Source organism: Coregonus lavaretus (genome assembly GCF_964263955.1).
Source record: "Coregonus lavaretus genome assembly, chromosome: 8".
Taxonomy (NCBI): Eukaryota; Metazoa; Chordata; class Actinopteri; order Salmoniformes; family Salmonidae; genus Coregonus; species Coregonus lavaretus.
Genome location: NC_139995.1, coordinates 11,428,375 through 11,454,767, shown reverse-complemented (window position 1 = coordinate 11,454,767; position 26,393 = coordinate 11,428,375). Strand labels below are relative to the sequence as shown.

At 41.2% G+C, this 26,393-nt stretch overlaps 1 protein-coding gene and 1 long non-coding RNA gene across 4 annotated transcripts in view; one reads left to right on the top strand and one right to left on the bottom strand.

The window, feature by feature from the left end:
• Positions 1-26,393, bottom strand: part of LOC311133720 (sodium-coupled neutral amino acid transporter 3-like) — an 80,655-nt gene that overhangs the window by 22,243 nt on the left and 32,019 nt on the right. The window contains exons 2-8 of the mRNA XM_084167260.1: positions 21,724-21,934; positions 20,509-20,529; positions 20,209-20,290; positions 17,748-17,863; positions 13,337-13,410; positions 12,605-12,697; positions 10,342-10,423 (exon numbers count right to left, since the gene is read on the bottom strand). Of these exons, the coding sequence (XP_084023386.1) occupies positions 10,342-10,423; positions 12,605-12,697; positions 13,337-13,410; positions 17,748-17,863; positions 20,209-20,290; positions 20,509-20,529; positions 21,724-21,839 (584 nt within the window). The 5' untranslated portion in view covers positions 21,840-21,934. The remainder of the gene's footprint in view (positions 1-10,341; positions 10,424-12,604; positions 12,698-13,336; positions 13,411-17,747; positions 17,864-20,208; positions 20,291-20,508; positions 20,530-21,723; positions 21,935-26,393) is intronic.
• LOC311133721 lies at positions 437-5,813 on the top strand. 3 transcript variants are annotated; one of them, XR_014613621.1, is made up of 3 exons: positions 437-2,528; positions 2,622-2,758; positions 2,844-5,813. It is a non-coding gene; the product is annotated as an uncharacterized lncRNA (long non-coding RNA). The 3 variants fall into 3 exon arrangements; XR_014613622.1 differs by having other exon boundaries at positions 2,622-3,426; positions 3,520-5,813; XR_014613623.1 differs by having other exon boundaries at positions 2,622-4,066; positions 4,293-5,813.

Here is a 26,393-nt window from a genome sequence, read left to right as displayed (position 1 = left end):
CCCTGCCAACCCCCCAACTGACGCCACAAATATAAAAAGCACCTGGGGCCTCATTTATCAACCGTGTGTACATTTCTCACTAAATTCTGCCATACGTGGAGATTCTAGGATTTGTATGCACAACAAATTATTGGGATTTATCAGACTGTCGCATGTAACACACAGTATACGCATGTTTTCATTGATAGATCAGAGCCATACTATATTTCTGCGGTCGTTAACGAGCGTTTCAACCCCGCCTGGAAAATGCCCTACATCAGGGTTCTTCAATTCCGGTCCTGGAGGGCCGAAACACCTCTGTTTTTCATCCTCTCCTTCTAATCAGGGGCTAATTCAGACCTGGGACACCAGCTGAGTGCAATTAACTACCAGGTAGAAATAGAAAAAAGAACTGTTTCGGCCCTCCAGGACCGGAATTGAAGAACCCTGCCCTACAGTCACCTTTTATGCTAACAAAACGCTCTCATTTGCTGGATGATTTGGAGATGTTGAAACTGGGCCATGACAGTTAAAAAAAAAAAAAAGATCAAATTTCTGTAGAGGTGTTGGCAGAATGTTAATCTTTTGCAGTTACTTTTTTTAAAGTGCACGCAAGGTTTAGTCTTTTCTGTGCGCACGCGCCTTTGATAAATGAAACCAGAAAACGGAATGTTACAAAAGTACACAGCAAAAATTGGAGTGTTGAAATTTCAGGGTTAAACATTTCCGAGTTTATTTTCACTCCCAGAGTGTTATGTTAACACATTCTGATTTAAATGGTGTTCAGTGTTGGAGTTATTTGACAGAGTTGACTCTGCAGAGATGTAATTAAGCTCTGCCCATGCATTTCACTTCTTCGGTTGGAGACAGAGGAGACAAGTCGGCGCCATTTTCTCCTTCCCATGCAGTACTACACGGTAAGTGCAATTAACTCAAACTTACTGAAACAATTATAAATTGATGCTGAGAATTTCAGTATGAACAATGAAACATCTACAGAGAATATATGCCTAACAAAACCGTGTTTGTTGCCAGGACTGAGCAGCAAATTTGTTCTGGTGATTAGCTAGCTAGAAGTGTATGGTAAGCTAGCTAACAGTTTGTTACTTAAACCGTCTCCAACTTTATCAATGATGATTTAATAAAGGAAAAACAAAGCGTTATGTTTTTTTACTGTATAAAATCTTGTTTGAGGCTGGAGTTAACGTCTTTTTTCCCCCCTTCACTTTGAACATCAAAGGGGCCGCAAAAAACATGTCCCAACATGCAGACGGTGTTTCACGTGTTTAGTTGTCTGTGTGACCAGCGTACCACTGTATTTGGTGACCCATCAGATTCTATGACCTGCAGTGTTGGAAAAAGTACTCAGATCATTTATTTAAGTAAAAGTATATAAGTATTATAAGTTAATGGTACTGAAATTACTAAGTTAAAGCTAAAGTACAAAATTAGCAGATTTATTAAACATTTAAGTGCATCATTAAATATTGATGAGTCAATGCATAAGCAGCATTTTAATATCTCAGTCACAGCGCGATTTTCTGAAAATGTGTACTTTTTCCAACAGTGCAGGTCACATAATCTGATGGGTCACCAAAAATGGTGTAACACTGTCGACTTAGCTTTAATATTTACCGTTCTTCCTTTAAATGTTTATTTACTTTATCAAACTTCCTTGCATGTCTCAGTCAAAATGCTGGTCCAGGTGAAGTACAGCCAACAGCAGAAATATGTGAAGCTGAATGAGGATGAAGGACGGTTTGACTTTATGCAATTCCATGAAAACGGTTAGCATGGCTTAGGAAAAAGGTTTTAAACCACACCCATGTTCTTTTAAAAGCTCATTGTGCAAGCTCCTTAATGTTGTCGATTCTGATTTCTTTGCATGCCTTTATCAGACTCTTTTATACGGTAAATGGGGTTAAATTGCTAATCATTTTCAGTTCTGTAATGTGTGCTTCATAGAGTGTAAAGTATTAATATACACCAAAACAGTCAATAAAAAAAGCCAATCATCCATTTATAAATTTGGACTTAAGAGGGAATGGGTTATGTGAGGGAAAATGCTCTAGGTCTATTTAAGGATTATACAGTGGTGGATGTATGTATTTAACGTGAACAGTTATTGGCTGTGAGGCAAGAAACAGTGCTAACTTCAAAGGCACATTCAGTTTGACCTTACTATCTTTTCCAGTCATCGAGAGATTTTGCCTGCCACCTGATGCAAAAGTTATATACAAGGATGCAACAGGGACAGAAGTTGATGCAGAAATATTCAGCGACCTCGTTGGACAAGGCAATGTGGTGCTGACAGTATTCTCAGATCAGGGTGAGATATCAAGGCAGGTATAATAAAGCACTTTACACCTTACATAATATAATTATTTGCATTTTTTCTATTCGTTTAGAATTCTCTGATTTCTCCTTGTCTTCTGCTTCTGAGACGTCTGACTCAAGCTTCAGCTCAAGTGCATCAACTAATCCTAGATGATGTCCCTAGCAAGAGGCAAAGAATTGAGGATACACGTGATGCTGTGTCTACTGAACAGGTTTCTTAATGCTTTCACATTTTTTCACTCTGAGTCTCTAGAAAAACTATTTATCACCATGTTTTGTATTCTAATGTTTTTGTTTTTTATTAGTTGATTGAAGCTGTGCTAAGAGGCAAGTCTGGGGGTGAAGAAGTACTACAGGAGTACCAAACAACAGAAACCCTAACAGATGCTGCAAGAAGAAAAATGGTTAACATCCTGGTGGCTCACATGATTGACAATCATGGGTATGTTTGTTTCACATTGTTTTTATTTGTGCCAAATAACTGCATGGCCATTGCATAAATGTACTAATTTAATATCTCCTCTCAGGCACCGCCCCACTAAAGCAATCAGAGAAGATTATGCACGTGGGATAGTGATGTTGTTCCCTTCCCTCAAGGATCCATACTCCAAGAAGGGCTATGTAATAGGCATTATTATTGTTAACTCTTTCATGTCATGTTGTGACACAAAACTGTGTGGACGACATTGATATTTGAATTCCGTGAGATTTCTCATGAGCCTGGTATGACAATGCATTTATTTTCTTTTTTTCATTTCAGGAACACTTCTATGATGCTGCAAGCAGCACAGGATACATTTCTTGGCGTCTGAAAACAGTCCAGAGGAAGATTCGTCGAGGATCTGCACTGCCACCAAATAGCCCAATTGACTTTTCTCCAGGGGGCCCAAATTTCCAAAGGACTGTTAATGTTGAAAGGCAGCTTGATGGTGATGCTTGCCAAGAGGCCATGTCTTTGCTCAACCATACCACAGACCTTCCCTGACCAATTCCCTGATTTTCCAGAAGATGAGAGAGACCTTTCAGCACCGTCAGAAGCTCGTTAATGACCCAGGCAGAAGTGTTGATATCCTCTCCAGCTTCCCAAGATTCCTGGATACAAAAGGATTGGTAAGTTTGGGATGAGATGTTTAGAATGGCTTGAAATGTGAAAGTATTTCCTGAAGTAGTAGTAGTAGTAGTTTAATATCTTCTTTCTTAAAGGTGGACCAAGACTTCACTCTCCTATTTGATGACGACACATCCTCCAGGCTTCTTCAGAAATGGGATTTGTTCTTCAAGCCAAATGTCATAAAAGAGGCTAAGCGGCTCACCTCAACACCAGAGTTGCGTCGCTTGGTGCAGTCAGCAGAAAGTCCCCCAGGAAGTGATCTTGATGACGCAACAAGTGAGTTGTTTTTATTTTAATAAATGTGTTATAATTGCAGTTAAACTATAACTGCAATAATATTTCATTTGTTTATTCTGTGTATCTGTGAACGTTGATCTGATTTTTGGGATAAATGTGACTAATAGATGGATGACGGTTCAAACCGTTCTCATAATGCCTCCCTGTTCTCATTCAAACCTGAAAAGTATTACATTTGAAGAGTTTTCAGTTAATTCTTGTGACTCTTTGTCCTCAGCCTACGACCAAGAAATGGCTTCCCTGTTGTTACTGTTAAATCTCCTTCCACCACCTCCAGGGGGACTGAAGTCTCCAAAAATTTGTGCATGTGATGCAGTTGAGAGACTTGTTGTCTTTCATAAGGTAACTATATTATTAAGGTGATTATAATAATTTGTCACGTCACCTTCTTAGCCACATATGTAAATGAGGGTTGTTAAAAAGTGGATGGAATTGTAATTAAGTTTTCATTCTCATCTTGCACTAGCCAATGAAAAGATGTTTGAATAATCACTTGTATAATGTAGTTTTCTCTGTGGCTGCACATTATTATTGTGTCTAATTTTCAGTTTTCTGATCTCAACCCTAGTCATGCTGCAGTTTGGAGGAGCATCTCCGCAACCAGCAGGGTCGGCAGCCGTACCTCCTCGCTGTTGGGCGTCAGAAGAGCAAGATTGAGAGCTTCTACATCACAATGGATAAGCGTCTCATCCCATGCAAGGCAAACCGCTCCCTCGGGGCATGTGATGAACTTTTCAAAGAACATTTTTTAATTTGTCTTACGATGTGGCATTTGTGAATTTTTACACATTCCTGCAGACAACAGTGTATAACATTGATGTGGGGAAAATGAAGGAGTCACCCAGAGTTAAAGATTTGAGAGCGAGACTGCTTAACCAGCCAGTAGCACTCTCACCCTGTGAGTAAGAAGCTATAACAATGTTGACCTGTTTCATGTGTCAGAAATATTATCCCAGCAGTCAACAGTTGAGTTCACATTTAAGAGTTGAACATGGTTACTATCCTGGACCCAAGTTCAAATTGTTTTGTTCTCAGCAAGGCTGTAAGCATCAGTTCCTAACATATACAGGTTTTCGGAAGCACCTTAATAGTGTTCATAGTAATGTTCAGCAAATTTCTCAAACTTCAACTGTTGCATGTTCATCTAGTGAGCCAGTTGCAACTACATCTCAAGGACACATGCTTTGGAGGACACATTTAATCCACAAAATCAATGTAGCTCTTCCAGTGTTTATTATGAGAGCAATGATTCAGGACTTACTAAAGATCCAACTAAAGAAATGTGTGCATCCATCGTGGCCAAATTACAGGGGAGTGGGATTTCCAATTGTAGGAGATTTGGAAGAACTAACAAGTGAGATTCGCTCACAAGCAAAGCATAGAGCTATATCTGCTTTACCTATAACTGACCCCAACATATCTGTGATAAATGAATATTTTGAAGATTATGAAAACCCGTTCACAAATCTAAATACAGAATGGAAACAAAATAAATACTTCCACCAAAAATGGGGAGTTGTCGAGCCAGTAGAAATAACACTGGGAGTGAGATATGACAACAGGCGAAATCAGAAATCCAGTATTTATGATCAAGTACCTGTGAAGGATACTTTTATATATGTGCCGATTTTAGAAACATTGAAGTTAATGTGCAGAAATCCAGACATTTGTGTTTTGCTAAAGAAAGCGTGTAGATCAGAGCCTGACACTTATACTGACTTTTTTGATGGAAGTTATTTTAAAACCCACCCTTTGTTTACAGCTAATAGACATGCATTACAAATCCAACTATACTATGATGATTTTGAAACAGCCAATCCCCTTGGCTCCAAACGTGGAATTCACAAAATTGGCTCTCTTTATTTTGTTGTAAGAAACTTTCCCCAAAAATGTAATTCGGTTTTGATGAACATTCATTTGGTAACACTTTTTCACACACAAGATCTGCACAAGTATGGTTTTGATGTTATACTAGAACCGTTGATAAATGATTTGAAAAAACTAGAAAGCCAAGGGCTAAGTCTTCTTTTTTCAGATGAGCAGGTACAGTGGGGGAAAAAAGTATTTAGTCAGCCACCAATTGTGCAAGTTCTCCCACTTAAAAAGATGAGAGAGGCCTGTAATTTTCATCATAGGTACACGTCAACTATGACAGACAAATTGAGAAAAAAAATCCAGAAAATCACATTGTAGGATTTTTAATGAATTTATTTGCAAATTATGGTGGAAAATAAGTATTTGGTCAATAACAAAAGTTTCTCAATACTTTGTTATATACCCTTTGTTGGCAATGACACAGGTCAAACGTTTTCTGTAAGTCTTCACAAGGTTTTCACACATTGTTGCTGGTATTTTGGCCTATTCCTCCATGCAGATCTCCTCTAGAGCAGTGATGTTTTGGGGCTGTCGCTGGGCAACACGGACTTTCAACTCCCTCCAAAGATTTTCTATGGGGTTGAGATCTGGAGACTGGCTAGGCCACTCCAGGACCTTGAAATGCCTCTTACGAAGCCACTCCCTCATTGCCCGGGCAGTGTGTTTGAGATCATTTTCATGCTGAAAGACCCAGCCATGTTTCATCTTCAATGCCCTTGCTGATGGAAGGAGGTTTTCACTCAAAATCTGACGATACATGGCCCCATTCATTCTTTCCTTTACACGGATCAGTGGTCCTGGTCCCTTTGCAGAAAAACAGCCCCAAAGCATGATGTTTCCACCCCCATGCTTCACAGTAGGTATGGTGTTCTTTGGATGCAACTCAGCATTCTTTGTCCTCCAAACACGACGAGTTGAGTTTTTACCAAAAAGTTATATTTTGGTTTCATCTGACCATATGACATTCTCCCAATCCTCTTCTGGATCATCCAAATGCACTCTAGCAAACTTCAGACGGGCCTGGACATGTACTGGACACGTCTGGCACTGCAGGATTTGAGTCCCTGGCGGCGTAGTGTGTTACTGATGGTAGGCTTTGTTACTTTGGTCCCAGCTCTCTGCATGTCATTCACTAGGTCCCCCCGTGTGGTTCTGGGATTTTTGCTCACCGTTCTTGTGATCATTTTGACCCCACGGGGTGAGATCTTGCGTGGAGCCCCAGATCGAGGGAGATTATCAGTGGTCTTGTATGTCTTCCATTTCCTAATAATTGCTCCCACAGTTGATTTCTTCAAACCAAGCTGCTTACCTATTGCAGATTCAGTCTTCCCAGCCTGGTACAGGTCTACAATTTTGTTTCTGGTGTCCTTTGACAGCTCTTTGGTCTTGGCCATAGTGGAGTTTGGAGTGTGACTGTTTGAGGTTGTGGACAGGTGTCTTTTATACTGATAACAAGTTCAAACAGGTTCCATTAATACAGATAACGAGTGGAGGACAGAGGAGCCTCTTAAAGAAGAAGTTACAGGTCTGTGAGAGCCAGAAATCTTGCTTGTTTGTAGGTGACCAAATACTTATTTTCCACCATAATTTGCAAATAAATTCATTAAAAATCCTACAATGTGATTTTCTGGATTTTTATTTCTCAATGTGTCTGTCATAGTTGACGTGTAACTATGATGAAAATTACAGGCCTCTCTCATCTTTTTAAGTGGGAGAACTTGCACAATTGGTGGCTGACTAAATACTTTTTTTCCCCACTGTATATGGTACAATCTGTCAGATCACTGGAGATAATCTAGGGATGCACACAATTCTTGGTTTTAATGAGTCATTCAGTAGTTTCTGTCGCCTTTGTTTGATTGAGAAGAATGATTGTCAAACGGTATACAGTGAGGATGATCCTAATGTGATCCTTCGTGGAAAAGACATGTTTGAAATGCATTGCCAGTCTCTCCAGGAAAACCCACAATTGAAGTCACTTTATGGTTTGAAAAAAAGATCTACACTTAATTCATTGAAGTATTTCCATGTTTGTAATAACTCTTAATTTGATATCATACATGATCTTCTTGAGGGTGTGGTTCAGTATGAGATCAAATTGCTTTTTGGATATCTCACACAACACTTTGTCAGAACAGGACTTGCTTTCCAAGATTTATGGTTTTGATTATGGATTTTTAGAACGAAAGAATCGTCCTACAAAGGTTATTTTGGAGAGTGTTGGCAATGGCATTGATTTTAATTCTATTCAGACATTGTGTCTTGTGAAAAACATCCCACTGTTTGTTTGGTGACATTATTCCTGCAGGAAACAAAAACTGGAATTTGTTACTTCAAATAATGAACATAGTTTTTTCACCTTCTCTCACTCTAGGTATGACAATATATTTAAAGCATTTGATTGTTGACCACCACAAACTATTTAAGCACTTGTATCCACATAGAAACTTGATACCTAAGCATCATTTTATGATCCATTACCCATCTTCTATAAGGAAAATTGGCCCCTTATTATATACGTGGTGTATGAGGTTTGAGGCCAAACACAAGCTGTTTAAAGATTGTTTTAACATTTTCAAAAACATAACCAAATCGCTTGCTAAAAAGCATTAGATGGCCATTGCTTATCACTGGGAAACCCGTCACCCTCAAACAAAATGAGTATGGGCCAATTAAATATTTTCTCTTCAGAGATGAGAATGTCGTCAACAATGAAATGCTTGAAACGATCTTATCAAAATATGTTTTCTCAACTAGTTGGGTTAAAGTTGATGGTGTAGAGTATAAAGCTGGACTAGTTATTTGCAGTGCAATGGAAGAAGACATGCCAGTCTTTTGTCAAATAAGTGATGTACCTTTGGTTGAAGATCAAATTATTTTTTTGACAAACTAGCTATTTATAGAGAATTTTGATGACCATCATCATGCATTCAGAGTATTACGAAGTGCGGAAAGATGTCTACTAAAAATGTCTGAGCTTAAATTTCATAAACCGTTTGATATTCAAAGCTCATACAATGTTTCAGATTAAAGTATGTACATTATACCTTCATTCACAATGTTTTAATTCAACTGACTGCAAGGGAGAAAAGGCACAAATAAATGTTTTTGACAATTATTGTTTATTGTGATTAATTCTTATTAATATAAGTATATATTAAATTAATTAATAAATAATATTGAATAAATTAACAATACATTTTTACATTTTTTCAGTGTAGATAATTGACACTTTAGGGAGTGAAATTAACACTACACGAATAGTTTAAAAAAATTAACTTGGAGCAGTGTTAGTTGTCTAATCCCTTAGTGTTACTTTAACTCTGTTTTGTGAGTTAAAAAAGGAACTCTGGCAGAGTGTTAAATGTTTAACTATTTTGAAAGTGTTAATTTAACTCTGGAGAGTCTGGACCTATATAAACCCTCAAAAAGTGTTGAAATCAACTCTGTGGGAGTTAATTCAACACTGGACTTTTTGCTGTGTATTAGCATTGGCCATTGGATAGAGAGAGAGTCTACAGAAAGTCTGTAAGTGGGTGGATGTTTGGGCATTGAGAGTCTTATTCATGTCATGTTTGGGCCTGGGCTGACAAGTCCTTGAGTGTGGCCTCTTGAGGTTTGCCAGCTGTCAGCTGTCACATGAGCGTGTATGTGTGTGTGTGTGTGTGTGTGAACCAGCACACTAGTGGTCTTGCCCCCAACACACACACACCCACACACCAACGTCACAATTTGAGTCTGTCACACCCCTCCTCATCAACAACAAAGGGTGCTGACAGGCCTTCAAAGAGCTCTAAGATCCCTTTGGAGAAATACCTGCACTCACCCAGAAATGAAACATACACGCATAACTACAACACTAAAACACTTAGCTACAGGACACAAATAAACACACAGAGACACGAGGCAGAACATCAGGCTGGATGACAAACAGGGGTCAAACCCAGAGCAGAGAGAACAGCTGGTGAAGCTGTCTCATCTCACCTCCCTTTGTCAGGATGCCAACACCATTGTGATTAATATGAGTCAATTTTACTGCTCTTCTGGCTGCACTGCTGTACATTTCTTTCATGTATTCAACTCCCCCTTGTCAACTACAGCCAGTGTGCTTTGATGCAGGGCTGAGCCCTTTGGACAGACTAATAGAGAATGGAGTTGTGGAGTGACGTTTCCTGCCTGGCTGGCTGGCTAGGTAGAGCAGGACAGTGTTCAGCTCTCAGCCCTGTTTTTAGATCTGGCCTGGGGGAGCAGGAATCCACTTCATACCGCCAAGGACCACTGTTGTGCCCAACATACCCATCACCACCACAATACTGCTGTTTGGAGCAGTTGTCACCTCAACCTGGGGGTTGGGCCTGGAGAAGAGGCGTGTGCTAGCCATTCCTGAAAATCCCCTCTGTTCTGTCTAGACAATTGCAGACTCACGCCCCTGCCCTATCCCTCACCTGGAATACCAGCCCACTGTGCTCTGCACCAACCTCTGAGGACGCCAGCCCACAGCCCATGCCAGGTGAGCCAGGGTAGTGGTACAAGCTCAGCTACCAGTTAAAGCTACACAGGCAGAAAGGGCAGTCTCTAGGCAGTGGTTATAGAACAAACATGCCTCTGACATGTAGAATAAGCACTCACATCCACTCTACTCATGCATTTTCTATGTGCAAACATTTGCCTACTAAACGTAGCCCTGGAATGTAGAGAAATGTTCAGGTAGATCAAGTGGATAGACCAATGAGAGTACTCACTCATCGGTGGGGTCCGCCCTACTGAAGGCCTGGATGACCAATGGGAACTCAGACTTGACGATGTACAGGTAGCTGGACATGGCTGTGACGGAATAGAGACAGACAGAACTATGAGTGACACAATCAGTAGCTAGGTTTCCAATCAACTGGCAAAAGATGTTCATGCGAATATTCTAAAATCAGCATTAAATATGCACATTTTCCCATCAAATTGACTTGTTGGGGATAAAAGGCTGTGCGTGGTGACATATTGCACATAAAAATAACTTCTGCGGTTAAATTCCCATGTACCAAATAAAGTGTACAATTTAAATGGGTTTCCATTGCAAACCAACTCTACTGATGGTTTGGTCCAAAAAATGGTTGCGTTACATTGCGTATGTGCCCACTCTGGTCTTGGCGCGAGCGCCCTACCCAACAGCTCACAGATACAGTACGAGTAGGATAGCCTACATGGTGAGACTATAATGGACAAAAGAGCAATAATATTTTTATTTGACAAACGGCAGCCAAGCATCGATCATCATGTCTCCAGAATAAGATCCTCGATATTTATTGGAAAGGAGCATCAATCACCGTGTGCACTTTCACCACCCTGTGAAGTTCATCATAACTTATTTCATCTGTACCCTAATAAACTGCATTCTTTCCCAAGTTGTAGTGGGAGGACCACACAACATGTCATCTCGTGACTCCAAGTTTACTTTGATATGATGGTTATTATATCAATATTTGCGTATAAAGGCATTTCAGGCCTAATAATTCAATCTTAGTTTCATCAGACCAGGGAATGAGAGTCCTTTAGGTGCCATTTGGCAAACTCCAAGTGGGCTGTCATGTGCATTTTACTGAGGAGTGGCTTCCTTCTGGCCACTACCATAAAGGCCTGATTGGTGGAGTGCAGCAGAGATGGATGTCCTTCTAGAAGGTTCTCCCATCTCCACAGAGGAACTCTGGAGCTCTTTAAGACTGATCATCGGGTTCTCGGTCACCTCCCTGACCAAGGCCCTTCTCCACTGAGTTTGGCCAGACTCTAGGAAGAGTCTTGGTGGTTCTAAACGTATTCCATTTAAGAATGATGGAGGCCACTGTGTTCTTGGGAACCTTCAATGCTGCAGAAATGTTTTGGTAACCTTCCCCAGATCTGTGCCTCAACACAATCCTGTGTCGCAGCTCTTCGACCTCATGGCTTGGTTTTTGTTCTGACATGCACTGTCAACTGTGGGAACTTATATAGACAGGTGTGTGCCTTTCCAAATCATGTCCAATCAATTGAATTTACAACAGGTAGACGCCAATCAAGTTGTAGAAGCATCTCAAGGATGATCATTGGAAACAGTATGCACCTGAGCTCAATTTTGAGTCCCATTGCAAAGGGTCTGAATACTTATGTAAATGAGGTATTTCTGTTTTTTATTTGTAATACATTTGCAAAAATAAAATAAAAACTGTTTTCACTTTGTCTTTATGGGGTATTGTGTATAGATTGATGAGAAAAAAATAATTTAATCAATTTTAGAATAAGGCTGTAACGTAACAAAATTTTGAAAAAGTCAAGGGGTCTGAATACTTTCCAAATGCACTGTATCTAGAAAATAATACATAGTGTGGAAAGTGAGTTTCTAAAGGCATTAGTTGTAACTAAATTTACAACAATATAAATCTATCCACCAGGTCTCAAAGTAAATGTAAGTTTCCCCACATTGGTAACATGGCTTCTGACTGCTGTGTCTTAGTCACAGCTAGGGATTTGCCCAAGCACGCACGCAGGCAGGCAGGCAGCCACTGCACTGTGCAGTGGTAGTTAGCAGTGCGAGGGAAGTCTAACCAATGCCAAAACACCACCACATCCACGGCAGCAGCTGTTTGCCAACTGGACGGCTGGCCTTAGCTCCTAATACTCCCCCATATCATACAGAGAGACGAGAGAGAGGGAGAGAGAGGGAGACAGACAGACAGACAAATATATATATTTTACTCAAATGTCTACTGTCATGTTTCCCAGACAAGCATATTGAAACCATAAGGGTTAAGTTAGGGCTGTATTATCACTATGTGAATATAGACTGGAGTATGGGTGGGTAATGTGAAAGGCTCTACTCCAAGTGAACAGTTTTAGGTGAATCGCCCGGCCAGGAAGACCAGACAGTCTGCCTGTCTGCTGCTGAGCTTTGTGATTTATCATAACACCATAGCCTCTACAAACACACAGAGATGTGTGTTGTTGTGGGACACTAGACCAGTGACCACAGTGACTTCTCACCTCCGATGTTCTGCAGTGTGATGGCAATACCGGCGGCCATCTTGCCTGGGGTGCCAAAGGCCCTGTAGCCCAACTGTTCATAGGCTCGGATTCCTGGGAGAGGAAGTGGGTTGCGCAACATCATCATTACACAGCTTTACAGGGGGACACCCAGGTAGTACCTCAAACAACACTTAGTTAGATAGTCAGTGTAGAATTTCCAGGTTCATTTACCGGTTTATCATGCCAGGCCTCTATTTCCATGCTAGGCCCATATTGCTGAATATGAAAAACAATAAGTTGAATGCACCAATGTGTAAGTCGCTCTGGATAAGAGCGTCTGCTAAATGACGTAAATGTAAATGTAAATGTAATATATACGGTTTTGTCAACATCCTTAATGCTGGGCCATTGGGGAACTATACATTACAGGGTTACAGGGAAATACCATGTTACCAAGCTAATCTATACAAGATGGAAATTAATCAGGGCATGCTAATGCTAACACTAATGCGGCAACTATGCAAGCCATCAGTTTTTTCTCCATCTGGCCCAATCCCTGCGACATGACACTGCAACAGCCCTCAATATGTAGTACCATCATCTCCTCTCAATGCTTCAGCAATAGTGTGACCCATCCCTATGGCTTAGAGTGTTGCCACTGGATCAAACTATGATGTGCATGTAGAACTACACATAGCTACGCATGCACTATTGTTGCATGAGGTCAAATGAAGATGAGGGCCAGCTTACCCACAATGCCAGAGGATTTGAGCAGCAGGTGAATAGAATAGCAGGAGAGGGCCGCCACAGCAGTCAGAAGAAACCTGGGGGAAGGAGGGAAAGAAGGTACATGATAAAACATGTTATTGCATAATTTCAACGCAATAAAAGGTGGTTAGCTGAGCATAGCAACTAACAAGCTCACAACGAACTGTAGTAGTGAACTCCTCAGCTCCTCTCTATCAATATGTAAGAATAGTACACACACACACACACACACACAAAAACGTACACACATTTCTATGACAAGCCCTGCATTTAGTGGCTTGACTTTTAGCCAATAAAACCAAAATAAATTACAGTTTGAGATTACAACTGGCTCCGTATAATTCCAAAAAGAAACATTTTAAGGTTTCACTTAAAAGGCATTAATTGTATCATGAAGGGATAGTGAAGTACGCTAGCTAGAACAAAGCAGACTCTGGCTTGCTAACTACCAACTGTAATGTCCAACTGTAGCCATGTGATCTCAGGGCTCAAGCCCAGACAGTTAATAAAGGCAAGCGCTTTCTCAGCAGACTCTAAATGTTATGAAAATGCTAATAATGTATGATGTTGCCAACAGTCGGAGAAAATCATGTTGGAGTCAGAACTCAGGAACGAGGTGTGTGTCTGTGTGTGTGTGTTTGTGTGTGGGGGGGAGGGGGTATAACAAAGGACATAACTCTCCTTCCAGCAATCCTGGCTCTATGTAATCTGAGAAAGATTGTTTCCCACAACCCATCTCCCTCTTAGACCCCTGTGACAAAAGGGAGACCAGAGAGGAGCCGCAGTCCGCCTACAGAAGCACTGACCCCTGAGGAAGGGAGCCGAGCGGCCGAGCATTCCCCAGTCAGCATTCCTAGATGGTCAGAGGGCGCTCCCAGTGCCATCACCTTTCCCAGACCTCAGAGTCGGCCCCTACGGCCAGATGGAGGCCCCTTGACTACTAACCACAGTAGAGGTGAGGATCCTAGCATCTGGCCACAGTGTGGGCACAGAGGTTGAGTCCTGACATTCCACTGACCACTCAACACGCTAAAAAATGCTGTGTTAAAAACAACCCAAATTGGGTAAATATTGGACAGAACACACATTGAGTTATCTTTACCCAGCCATTTCTCCAGAGCGGTATGGGCTTTGTGCTGTCTAACCTGAACTGCCTGGTGAAACACCCAGGGCCACAGGAATCATTTGAAGCTAGTTTCAAGGCCCCCAGTTTCTAGAACAGTTTGGGTCAAAATTCAGAAAGTGCAAAGATTCAAACCTGTGTAACAAACTCTGAGCATACCCCCTTTCTGACACAGAATCCAAGGTAGTTACAGTATAGTTTAGCAAGGAATGCATCCAGAACTAGGACATTAGAAGTTTGGTTAAGCAGGTTCGCCACCCTCAAGTCAGCAGCTAGGAGGGTCCTGGACAAAGACCACGTCTGGACTGGGGCACGAAAATGGCTGGTCCTGTTAAAACCGGACCCAACTGGAGTGGGCGGAGTCCAAAACCTCCCTAGCACCATCACGCTGGGAAAGAACAGAGGCTATGCTCCGTCCACTACTACGGCATGCCCAAACTGTGCAGGAACTGCGGCCATATGGCCGCAGCCTGCAGTAACCATCATCTGCAAGATCTGTAATGACAACCATCCAACCTCAGACTGTACCTCCACACGCCCCTGCAACCTGTGCGGCAAAAGGGGCCACTTCTTCAGAACCTGCCCCAGTTCCTACGCCGGCAGGGCTAGGGCCAACGCCACCAACCACACTAACCCAAATCCCAAACCCACCAACCTGCGAGCCCAGTCCCCATCGCTTCCGTCAACACACCGTCAACCACTCCAACAGACTGACTGACTAACTAATTGATGGACTGATTATCGCTACCTGTTTTATTTATTGAATGCATAGTTTTTTTAGTTTTTTCTTGTTTGTTTTTATTTTTATTTGCTTAGGTTACATTGGATTTGTTGCTTGTTGTTTAGAATTTTAACCAAATTGATTTGAAATGTTTACTTGTAATAAATTCACCTTTTATATAAAATTAATAACATTATTATTTAAACATTATAACACAGTGGTACCTATACCAACATTGGGATACACATAGACACTTGAGGAACTCAAACCCTTGTGTAAGCCTCATTAAAGCTACAAAAGTGTCAGTACTCAATTGTGTTGACAATACAACAGAGAAGATTAACCTGAATGACATTTATTCTCACGGGTGGCTGAAAATAACTAGCTGAACGCCACACCCCTACTAAGCCATGCCTCCAGTCTTCTGATCTGACCCGGTGGGTAATAGCCAGAGATGGGCATAAATTATAAATTACAACTACAAAATACCCTAAAGGACCAAGTTTGGGAAACCCTGTGCTAAATGGCCAAAATGTATATGTGAAAATGAACAACTGCAAAGCACACTGGGTATTGTCATTAGCCTTGTTTAGGGGCAGAACTCATTGGAATAATCCATTGGTATGCTTTGCAATTGTTTATTTTTAGATATACATTTACATTTAGTTTATTTAGCAGACGCTATTATCACACCATAGTGCCATCAGACTTTTGATACCAAATGAGGTTGAAAGGGGGCCACAAAATTGTGAACCACAGTAAAGAAATTGTATAGAATTTTGAAAATACAAATTACAGCTTTCGAAAGTATCTTGTCACAAAATACATTGGAGTGTAGTTCAGCACATGTAATATAAAATACTCAGAAGTAATTAAAATATGAATTTTAAATAAGTCGCTCTGGATAAGAGTGTCTGCTAAATGACTAAAAAAATAAAATTAAAAATAATAAAAAATAAAATTTAAAAATACATGCCCATCTGATCATAGCTCAATAACCCAACTGCTGGGTCAAAAATAACCCAACGTGTGTTCCGCCCACTATTTACCCAGTGCTGGGTTGCTTTTTAAACCAGCATTTTTTAGAGTGCAGGAGTCACGAGAGCCACTATGAGTTGCTTAATGGTTGGTTTGGTTCATTGTCCAGGAAATGTCATGTTGTGAGCGTGGAATCTGAGTTCACAGGTCTCGTGTTTAAATGCCATTTTCAGGGCTCTCCCCACGTCCCATTGGAACTGCTATGGTGTGATAATATGCTGAGGGAGGCAGAGAACATCTATTTAGGTCTCCCTTGAGAAATCCTGTTTTTTTTACAGTATGTTACCCTTGAGAGACAAAGAAGGCTGCGTGTCAGTCACACCCACAATGCAACAAATCTCCAATATAGTTGCTCAATATAACATGATCTGCTTTTCCATGGGAAAAGATAGGACTTGGAACAAGGACTTGGAATTTGATCACATTTTGCTTGCTACAGGACTCTAGACTTATCTGCTTACTTTTACCAGAAGACAATTATTTTGAGTCCAAAGTCGATAATACTGTACTTAGATGGAAAGAAACATCCATGGGGCAGATTACACAGTCAAACAAATCCATGTGAATTGATTCCTGCTTCTCAAAGTCCAAACAAATATATCTTTCTAAACCTTTTGAACCCAAGCTCTCCTGTTCTATAACCTGAAGTCACAAAAGCGATAAATGGGAGCTGTATGTTTCCATGAGAACCTGTATGTTTCCATGAGACGGACGGGGGGCAGAGGGAGGAGGGACAGAGGGAGGAGAGTGGAGGACATGTCCAACGCTACAGAGGGGGCCAGTGGCGTGGGGACTGGCAGGCGGGGCTATTCTGGGCTGTGGCCTTTCTGGGGCCTGCATGTGTCCACAGGGGCGGGGACAACGGTTGGAGAATGGGGGAAGATGGGAGGGAGGGGATAGTGTGGATCATGCCATGAGAAGTGTCACGTCACCACAGACCCTTACCCTGCCTCCAGCCCCACCCTGGCCCCTTATCACCCCACCCAGGCACAGCACCCTTCTTGAGGCAGGCAGGCTGGGGTTCTGGGCAAATAGCATTCCTGGCTGTCCCAGCTCCCTCCTACAAGCGAAGGTCGTGGCTATTTTCAACCCACACCCTGGCCCTTTCCACTGTATTGACTCTATGTACAGCCTAAAGGCTATAACTGTGACTGAGGAGCACGTTCTCTACAGGCTCTCTGGTTAGGCAAAGGGATATCATATCACAACAAGCTGGCAGTGCTACTATCAACAGAGACAAACCAATAGCTAATGAGTGACTCCTACTGTGTCTGTGCTCAATGTGTCAGTGATTTGAAAGTCAGTGTGTCGTTTTGCGGTTTCAGGGTTTTATGAGAAGAGGAAGGACAAAAACACTAAACCAAGTGGGGAATGGAGAGACTAGGAGACCGTTAAGAAGCATCGGCAGGATTTGACATTTTGGTCCTTTAACAGACGTTCTTATCCGGAGCGACTTACAGTCATTATTACAGACATGTAGAGACATGTAGAAAGCTGACAGTTTGACTTACAGGAAGAGGAGGATGCCAGTGTTAGCCATGGCATAAGCCAGTCCCAGGATTCCACTGCCCATGATAGCATTCCCCAGGTTGAACACAGACATGCCGAAAGATGTCTTTCCCTCAAACTGATCAAAAAAATACAACAATCTCAAATTTAGTTAATTCAACAATTATGTATAGCTGAAAAGCTCTTCTTACATTAAAAAATTCATGTTCTTGTCAAGTGCAACGTGACAGGCCAAATGTGTCATTAGCATGCAATGATTTAGTGTCTGCATCCCAAATGGAATCCTATTGGCACCCTATTCCCTACCCAGCTAGCACATAATATTCTGATAACCATACGTTTCTTAGAGCTTGGTGAGAGTGTGGTTGTCCTATGGTTATTTTACATACAACCTTTCAAGAATGTTCTGGGATTGGTGCAGATAGTTGCTTGGCCTTGGAACATTCTCAGCACATTTAAGGAACTTGACAAAAATAACATTATTCATCTTGGTATTTCATTACTTTAACAGAACTATTCCTAAATGTTCAAACATGGTTACATTTAACTACATTTTTGATAATGTTCTAGGAACGTTCTACAACTGGTTTGACATTGGGAATATTCTCTAATAGTTCAGAGAACGTTAAGAAACAACGTTCTCCTGTGAGAATTTCAGTACTTCAGCATAACGCTTTCTGAGGTTTTCTCATGGCTCTATTTAAAGTCATGTTCTCAGAACATTAAGAAAACTTTCCATAAAAACCACAATAAAACATTAGTAATGTGCAAAGAACATTCTAAGAATGTTATTGAAAAACAAATACATTCCAATCTCAGCTTCAACAAAACTGTGTTCAAGTATATTGGCCCCGCCCACTAATTGGCCACACCTAATGTTAATTAATACTTGTTTCCTTTGACATGGGGTCTGTTTGAATAGACTAAAATTAACAGCTTTGTACGAGTTTAAAAACCACCAACATGGTATGCTAGCTCCATCTTACATTTACATTTTACATTTTAGTCATTTAGCAGACGCTCTTATCATACCCCCTGTGGGAATCAAACCCACAACCCTGGCGTTGCAAACGCCATGCTCTATCAACTGAGCTACATCCCTGCCGGCCATTCCTACTTGGTGGTGCAGTGGACTAATTCCATGGATAGACAACCGAATATCTCTGATGCCATGCCACAAGAAAAAATAAATGTGTTTGCATGACTAATGCCTAAGCAAATTCATTTCCATGTGTTCTATCTGTGCTTGGAGTTCAAGAACGTTGAATACATTTTCTGTTTTACTGGTCAGGAAACGTATTGCTTCGTTCCCAGAACCAATGGGAAACCAAACAGTTACGTTCCTACAACTTCCAAGGAACCAAATATACTAGCTGGGTACACTCTTAGAAAAAAGGGTTCCAAAAGGGTTCTTCGACTGTCCCCATAGGAGAACCCTTTTGGGTTCCAGGTAGAAACCTTTTAGGTTCAGGTAGAACACTTTTGGTTTCCATGTAGAACCTTCTGTAGAAAGGGTACTACATGGAACCAACAAGGGTTCTTCAAAGGGTTATCCTATGGGCACAGACGAATAACCCTTTAAAGAGTAATTTTCATGTAAAAAATAAATAAATAAAAAATAATCGAAAACCAGATGTTTTAGGCTTAGTTTTAGTGAAACACATCAATTATTGTCTTCATTTTGACGGTTCGTTACAAAAGTTACATATTTGGGTATTTTAGTAGTTCATCTAGCTCTTATTGGCCCTAGCGCAGGGGTATTCAACTCTTGCCCTATGAGGTCCGGAGTCTGCTGGTTTTCTGTTCTACCTGATAATTAATTGCACCCACCTGGTGTCCCAGGTCTAAATCAGTCCCTGATTAGAGGGAAACAATGAAAAAAAGCAGTGGAACTGCCTTCGATGTCCTGAGTTGAGTTTGAGGGCCCTAGCGGTTCAACTCTACCATTGAAATCATGATGTAGAGGCACCTTGAGAAAGTGCCTCTATGTTATCCCAAGGGAGGAGTTTGGTATGAAATACATTCCCTTCTAGATGTGCTGGGCGGTACCACTGTAGGCTCACTACACCACCTCAAGGCTTACTGTAAAAGCAGGTGACAGCACGCCTCATTTGGCAATGGTCTTGGTAAGTGGAGTGTGGCCAATATATTTTACATGATGCTTCCTTGACAAGACTACTGACGTTACACAAAATTAAAAAGGCAGAAAAGCACATTTCTGCATATGACCAAATTCAATGTTTTTGCTTACCGTTTCATACCCATCTATGTGCTTTAACAAAGAAAAAAGACATGTAGGCTATGAGGATTATGCGATTATATATGTAGCTACATCCATCATAACAAGAAATAGATTACAACTGTGGCCATGTCAACTCGTCACATAGGGAATAGGGTGCCATTTGGAAAACAGACAGTGAGTAATGTTTGAGTTATGGAGATAATAAAGTCAGTCACACTAACATCTGTGAAGCGCATGGGCTTCTTCCCATCTCCGTTGGGCAGAAACTCCTCACTCTCCAGGATGCCATCAGGTTCATCAAACCTGGACGAAACAGAAACGGACATTACAATTGATAGTCTCTAAAACCTGCACCTTAAAATGAGGGACACAAGCTACACAGATAGAAGGAGGTTTCTTGTCAAAACAGTGTCAACATGCTTCACTTAAAGGATAGTTTGTGAGTAATGATGTTACATAGTCAGTAAGCCTACTATATAGAGACTGTGTCTGTGTGACTGTATATCGAAGTATAAACATACCTGACATTTTGAGTACCATTTCTGTGTGGCAAACAGAGGATCCATGGGTGACGGCGGGACAAAAACAAGGCAAACATGCACTTAGAAACACAAACACCACTCAGGCAATCAGTTATATTGTCTGCTCAGACGTCATTCATGGCGTATAAACAATTCATACTCAGTACTGATGTCATACACTTAGCAAGGAGGACTGGGCGAGCAAAACACAATTTGCATGGTGGAAATAGAAATAGGGTTTTAAGAGTTCTGTCTATAAAATGGTGTCTGTATTAGAGGGTAAACTACCCGCTTTTGGACACAATCATGTGGATGAATTCAGGATTGGAATTACAATTTCAGTTTATTTCCAGAATTGATTGAATTGAAAAGGAGTTTCAACCCTGATGAATAAAAGCTACTGTATTTTAGAAACACACAGGTGACATTTACAGGCTGTTAAATGGGTTTTGGTTTCCATACTGGAAGGTAAACGACAAAAACACATGACACATTCACAGTTTAACACAGCACAAACCCATTACTCTCTCCAGTCTATGAGCTGGGCACAACACTGCATGCAGTGGGCTAAATGTCACCCCCCTTATGCAATAATAATATCAAAGCATCCGTTCAAAAACAATTGGAATGAAATATGCATTGTATTGTTTCTGTGATATAGAGTCACAAAGACAACCAGGTGAGTGTATGTAACTTTTCAGTTGCTTTTCAGATTGATATTGTCGGGGAAATTCTTACACAGGGACACTCGAAGTCAATCTTAAATGAATCATTCTTTATTATCAGCATGCTGGAGAGGTTCCAACCAACTCAATACACCAAGTATACATGTCGATCAGGAGCTCTAACGGGGCAGTCCTGTTCGATCGCTTATATACTGGTTACAGACACGTTACATAGGCATAGTTCATAAGGTTGGTTCCGGCATGTGTCTGGCACCGTCTCCTATCTTAACTTAAAGAACATATTCTGGGTGTTCTGCCAGATGGTCCTAAGGAGGAGGTCATGACGGCCCCTCGTCATATCTTTACCAGGCACAGGCAGGAACCAAGGATTGATTATGACACCAAAGACAAGATGAACATTTTCAAGACTGTTTCTTCACAAAGTAAAATGTTCTTCACAATATGCAAAGCCTTGATTCTGATTAGTTGTGGTTGTTGAAAAATACAATAATGTGACAATAATGTATAAGTCCAGGAAAAGGAAACTCACGTGTCTAATTCCTCTGGCATGGTCTTCATAGGCACATATGTGTCATCTCCTAGGTCGTGACCTTTCCCATTGGGCGAGCATCCCAAGATGCTCATCTCTGATTGGGCCGGCTCCATGCTCTAAGCAGCAGTTATCTCAGAAGTCTGTTTGGCTCGTGTGGTGTGTGTACACTGGGTGTGGTCCTCTCAGTCTGCTCCCTCAGATACTGTATCTAGAGCAGAAAGAGAGAAGGCATTTCATTGACACAGATCCCATAGATACTCTTCTGTCTCTCTTCTTGTGTTTCTACTGGATACAGACCATTTGGGGACACTTGTATGTTTGTGTTTATACTGCATTTCTGTAAATACATCCAACTAAATGCCACAATAAACCTGAACAGCGAGTCTCCCTCTCTGTTAATGACTGTGTGGTGACTTTATTTACACAGTAAACCTTTCACTTCAACACCTAAAATATGACCTGTTTCAAACACTTCCTGCATACATTGGCTGTGTTTACACAGGAATCCCATTTCTGAGCTGCCCTTACAAAAATGTGCCATGGTACTACTATGGTACTTGTATTTATACCATGGTACTACTATGGTACTTTCACATACACAGTGGGGAAAAAAAGTATTTAGTCAGCCACCAATTGTGCAAGTTCTCCCACTTAAAAAGATGAGAGAGGCCTGTAATTTTCATTATAGGTACACGTCAACTATGACAGACAAAATTAGGGAAAAAAATCCAGAAAATCACATTGTAGGATTTTTTATGAATTTATTTGCAAATTATGGTGGAAAATAAGTATTTGGTCAATAACAAAAGTTTCTCAATACTTTGTTATATACCCTTTGTTTGTAATGACACAGGTCAAACGTTTTCTGTAAGTCTTCACAAGGTTTTCACACACTGTTGCTGGTATTTTGGCCCATTCCTCCATGCAGATCTCCTCTAGAGCAGTGATGTTTTGGGGCTGTCGCTGGGCAACACGGACTTTCAACTCCCTCCAAAGATTTTCTATGGGGTTGAGATCTGGAGACTGGCTAGGCCACTCCAGGACCTTGAAATGCTTCTTACGAAGCCACTCCTTCGTTGCCCGGGCGGTGTGTTTGGGATCATTGTCATGCTGAAAGACCCAGCCATGTTTCATCTTCAATGCCCTTGCTGATGGAAGGAGGTTTTCACTCAAAATCTGACGATACATGGCCCCATTCATTATTTCCTTTACACGGATCAGTCGTCCTGGTCCCTTTGCAGAAAAACATCCCCAAAGCATGATGTTTCCACCCCCATGCTTCACAGTAGGTATGGTGTTCTTTGGATGCAACTCAGCATTCTTTGTCCTCCAAACACGACGAGTTGAGTTTTTACCAAAAAGTTCTATTTTGGTTTCATCTGACCATATGACATTCTCCCAATCCTCTTCTGGATCATCCAAATGCACTCTAGCAAACTTCAGACGGGCCTGGACATGTACTGGCTTAATCAGGGGGACACGTCTGGCACTGCAGGATTTGAGTCCCTGGCGGCGTAGTGTGTTACTGATGGTAGGCTTTGTTACTTTGGTCCCAGCTCTCTGCAGGTCATTCACTAGGTCCCCCCGTGTGGTTCTGGGATTTTTGCTCACCGTTCTTGTGATCATTTTGCCCCCACGGGGTGAGATCTTGCGTGGAGCCCCAGATCTAGGGAGATTATCAGTGGTCTTGTATGTCTTCCATTTCCTAATAATTGCTCCCACAGTTGATTTCTTCAAACCAAGCTGCTTACCTATTGCAGATTCAGTCTTCCCAGCCTGGTGCAGGTCTACAATTTTGTTTCTGGTGTCCTTTGACAGCTCTTTGGTCTTGGCCATAGTGGAGTTTGGAGTGTGACTGTTTGAGGTTGTGGACAGGTGTCTTTTATACTGATAACAAGTTCAAACAGGTGAAATTAATACAGGTAACGAGTGGAGGACAGAGGAGCCTCTTAAAGAAGAAGTTACAGGTCTGTGAGAGCCAGAAATCTTGCTTGTTTGTAGGTGACCAAATACTTATTTCCACCATAATTTGCAAATAAATTCATAAAAAATCCTACAATGTGATTTTCTGTTTTGTTTTTTCTCAATTTGTCTGTCATAGTTGACGTGTACCTATGATGAAAATTACAGGCCTCTCTCATCTTTTTAAGTGGGAGAACTTGCACAATTGGTGGCTGACTAAATACTTTTTTCCCCCACTGTACCATGGTATAGTCTGAATCATGGAAATGTACCATGTTTTTATCTTTGAAGTATGATGGTACTACCATGGTACTGCCAATGTACCTAAATATTACCATGGTATTGCATCATTTATACCATGCATAGATCTGAATCATGGAAATGTACCATGTTTTTAGCTCTGAAGTATGATGGTACTGCCATGCACCTAAATAATACCATTGTATTGCATAATTTATACCATGGTATAGATGTGGATCATGGAAATACCATTCTACATTCTACCATGGTAACGCACAACTATGATAAATGGTACCAAAAATGATTATATGGTACCATCTTTATTAATTGTGGTTACCATGGTACAATGGCAGTATAATGCATTAAATAAATAAACCCACCAAGGTCAAAAGAGGTCGGTTGGTATTATGCATTTATATACCAGCATAGGCAAGTTTCTGATAAGAGGCAATAGGCTACTATTGTCGATCCTAGTTTGTATGTAAAATCAATGAAAAGGGGAAATAGTTGCTGTCAAAAGGGGTAATACTTACTGTATTAATAGGATTGTTTTTTGCACATGTTTGGGTTCCCTGTGTTGCCAACCAGAAATGTGGGAGAATGTGAGATATACAGTATGGTAGCCTAATGTTTTTTGCACGGATTTAGCTATTTCGTTTGTTGTCCTCAGATGGAAGGATTAAATAGTATGAATTTACTAAGTAAATTCATACTATTACGTCAATTAAGGGAAATTGCTCCTTTTGTGATTGGACAGTGAGCATTCTAGAAGTTGTTCTTGACCCCGTTTCACACTGGCTATTTTGGTACTGTGTTTATGGGACTAACCCTGTAAAGTCAGTGCTAACCCTGCTCCGGAGCAGGGCCGGCTAGCCTAAGGTTGGTGCTAGCCCACTTTAGAATGTGTAAGTGTGAACACTCGCTTAGGAGGCTCTTAGCCCTGGACTAAGGTGCAGTGTGAACATGCCTAAGGAGTCAGTTGAATGAGAGAGACAACTGAAAACTGAAGAGAGAAGCACCAGATAAAACAGATTATTTTAAACCTTATCTTTACAGTGAGCAAGTTATAAAGCATAGGATATGAAACACCAAGTTAAGTGGAGCGATATAATATTATTGTAATTTTTTACAATGTTGTTTTGATAGTTTAATTAATTTATAAAGATAGAAGCTAGAAGCTAACGTAAGTTAACATTAGCTCCAGTCAAGCTAGCCTCTCATAGTCATGGCGACAGAAGACTCCAACTAAAGTTCACACAGAGAGCATAAACAAATGTAAACATTGTAACTTGCTGTTGTTAGGCATACAGTGCATTCGGAAAGTATTCAGACCACATGACTTTTTCCACATTTTGTTACGTTACAGCCTTATTCTAAAATTGATTAAATTGTTCTATTTCCTCATCAATCTACACACAATACCACATAATGACAAAGCAAAAACAGGTTCTTAGAATGTTTTGCAAAAAAACTGAAATATCACATTTACATACGTTTTCAGACCATTTAAATCAAATCAAATTTTATTGGTCACATGCGCCGAATACAACAGGTGCAGACATTACAGTGAAATGCTTACTTACAGCCCTTAACCAACAGTGCATTTATTTTTAACAAAAAAAGTAAAAATAAAACAACAACAAAAAAAAGTGTTGAGAAAAAAAGAGCAGAAGTAAAATAAAATAACAGTAGGGAGGCTATATATACAGGGGGGTACCGGTGCAGAGTCAATGTGCGGGGGCACCGGCTAGTTGAGGTAGTTGAAGTAATATGTACATGTGGGTAGAGTTAAAGTGACTATGCATAAATAATTAACAGAGTAGCAGCAGCGTAAAAAGGATGGGGTGGGGGGGCAGTGCAAATAGTCCGGGTAGCCATGATTAGCTGTTCAGGAGTCTTATGGCTTGGGGGTAGAAGCTGTTGAGAAGTCTTTTGGACCTAGACTTGGCACTCCGGTACCGCTTGCCGTGCGGTAGCAGAGAGAACAGTCTATGACTAGGGTGGCTGGAGTCTTTGACAATTTTGAGGGCCTTCCTCTGACACCGCTTGGTATAGAGGTCCTGGATGGCAGGAAGCTTGGCCCCAGTGATGTACTGGGCCGTACGCACTACCCTCTTTAGTGCCTTGCGGTCGGAGGCCAAGCAGTTGCCATACCAGGCGGTGATGCAACCAGTCAGGATGCTCTTGATGGTGCAGCTGTATAATTTTTTGAGGATCTGAGGACCCATGCCAAATCTTTTCAGTCTCCTGAGGGGGAATAGGCTTTGTCGTGCCCTCTTCACGACTGTCTTGGTATAATGAATACTCGGACAGAGTGGTAAGATCCAATCGCAGAATAGCGATGCTTTATTAGAGTACAGACAAGGGAATAGCTTAATCGTGGTCGGGCGGGCTGTGGTCAAAACCGGGCCAGGCATAGACAGGCAGAGGTACCAATGGAGCGGGCTTAGTCGTAGTCGAGGGCA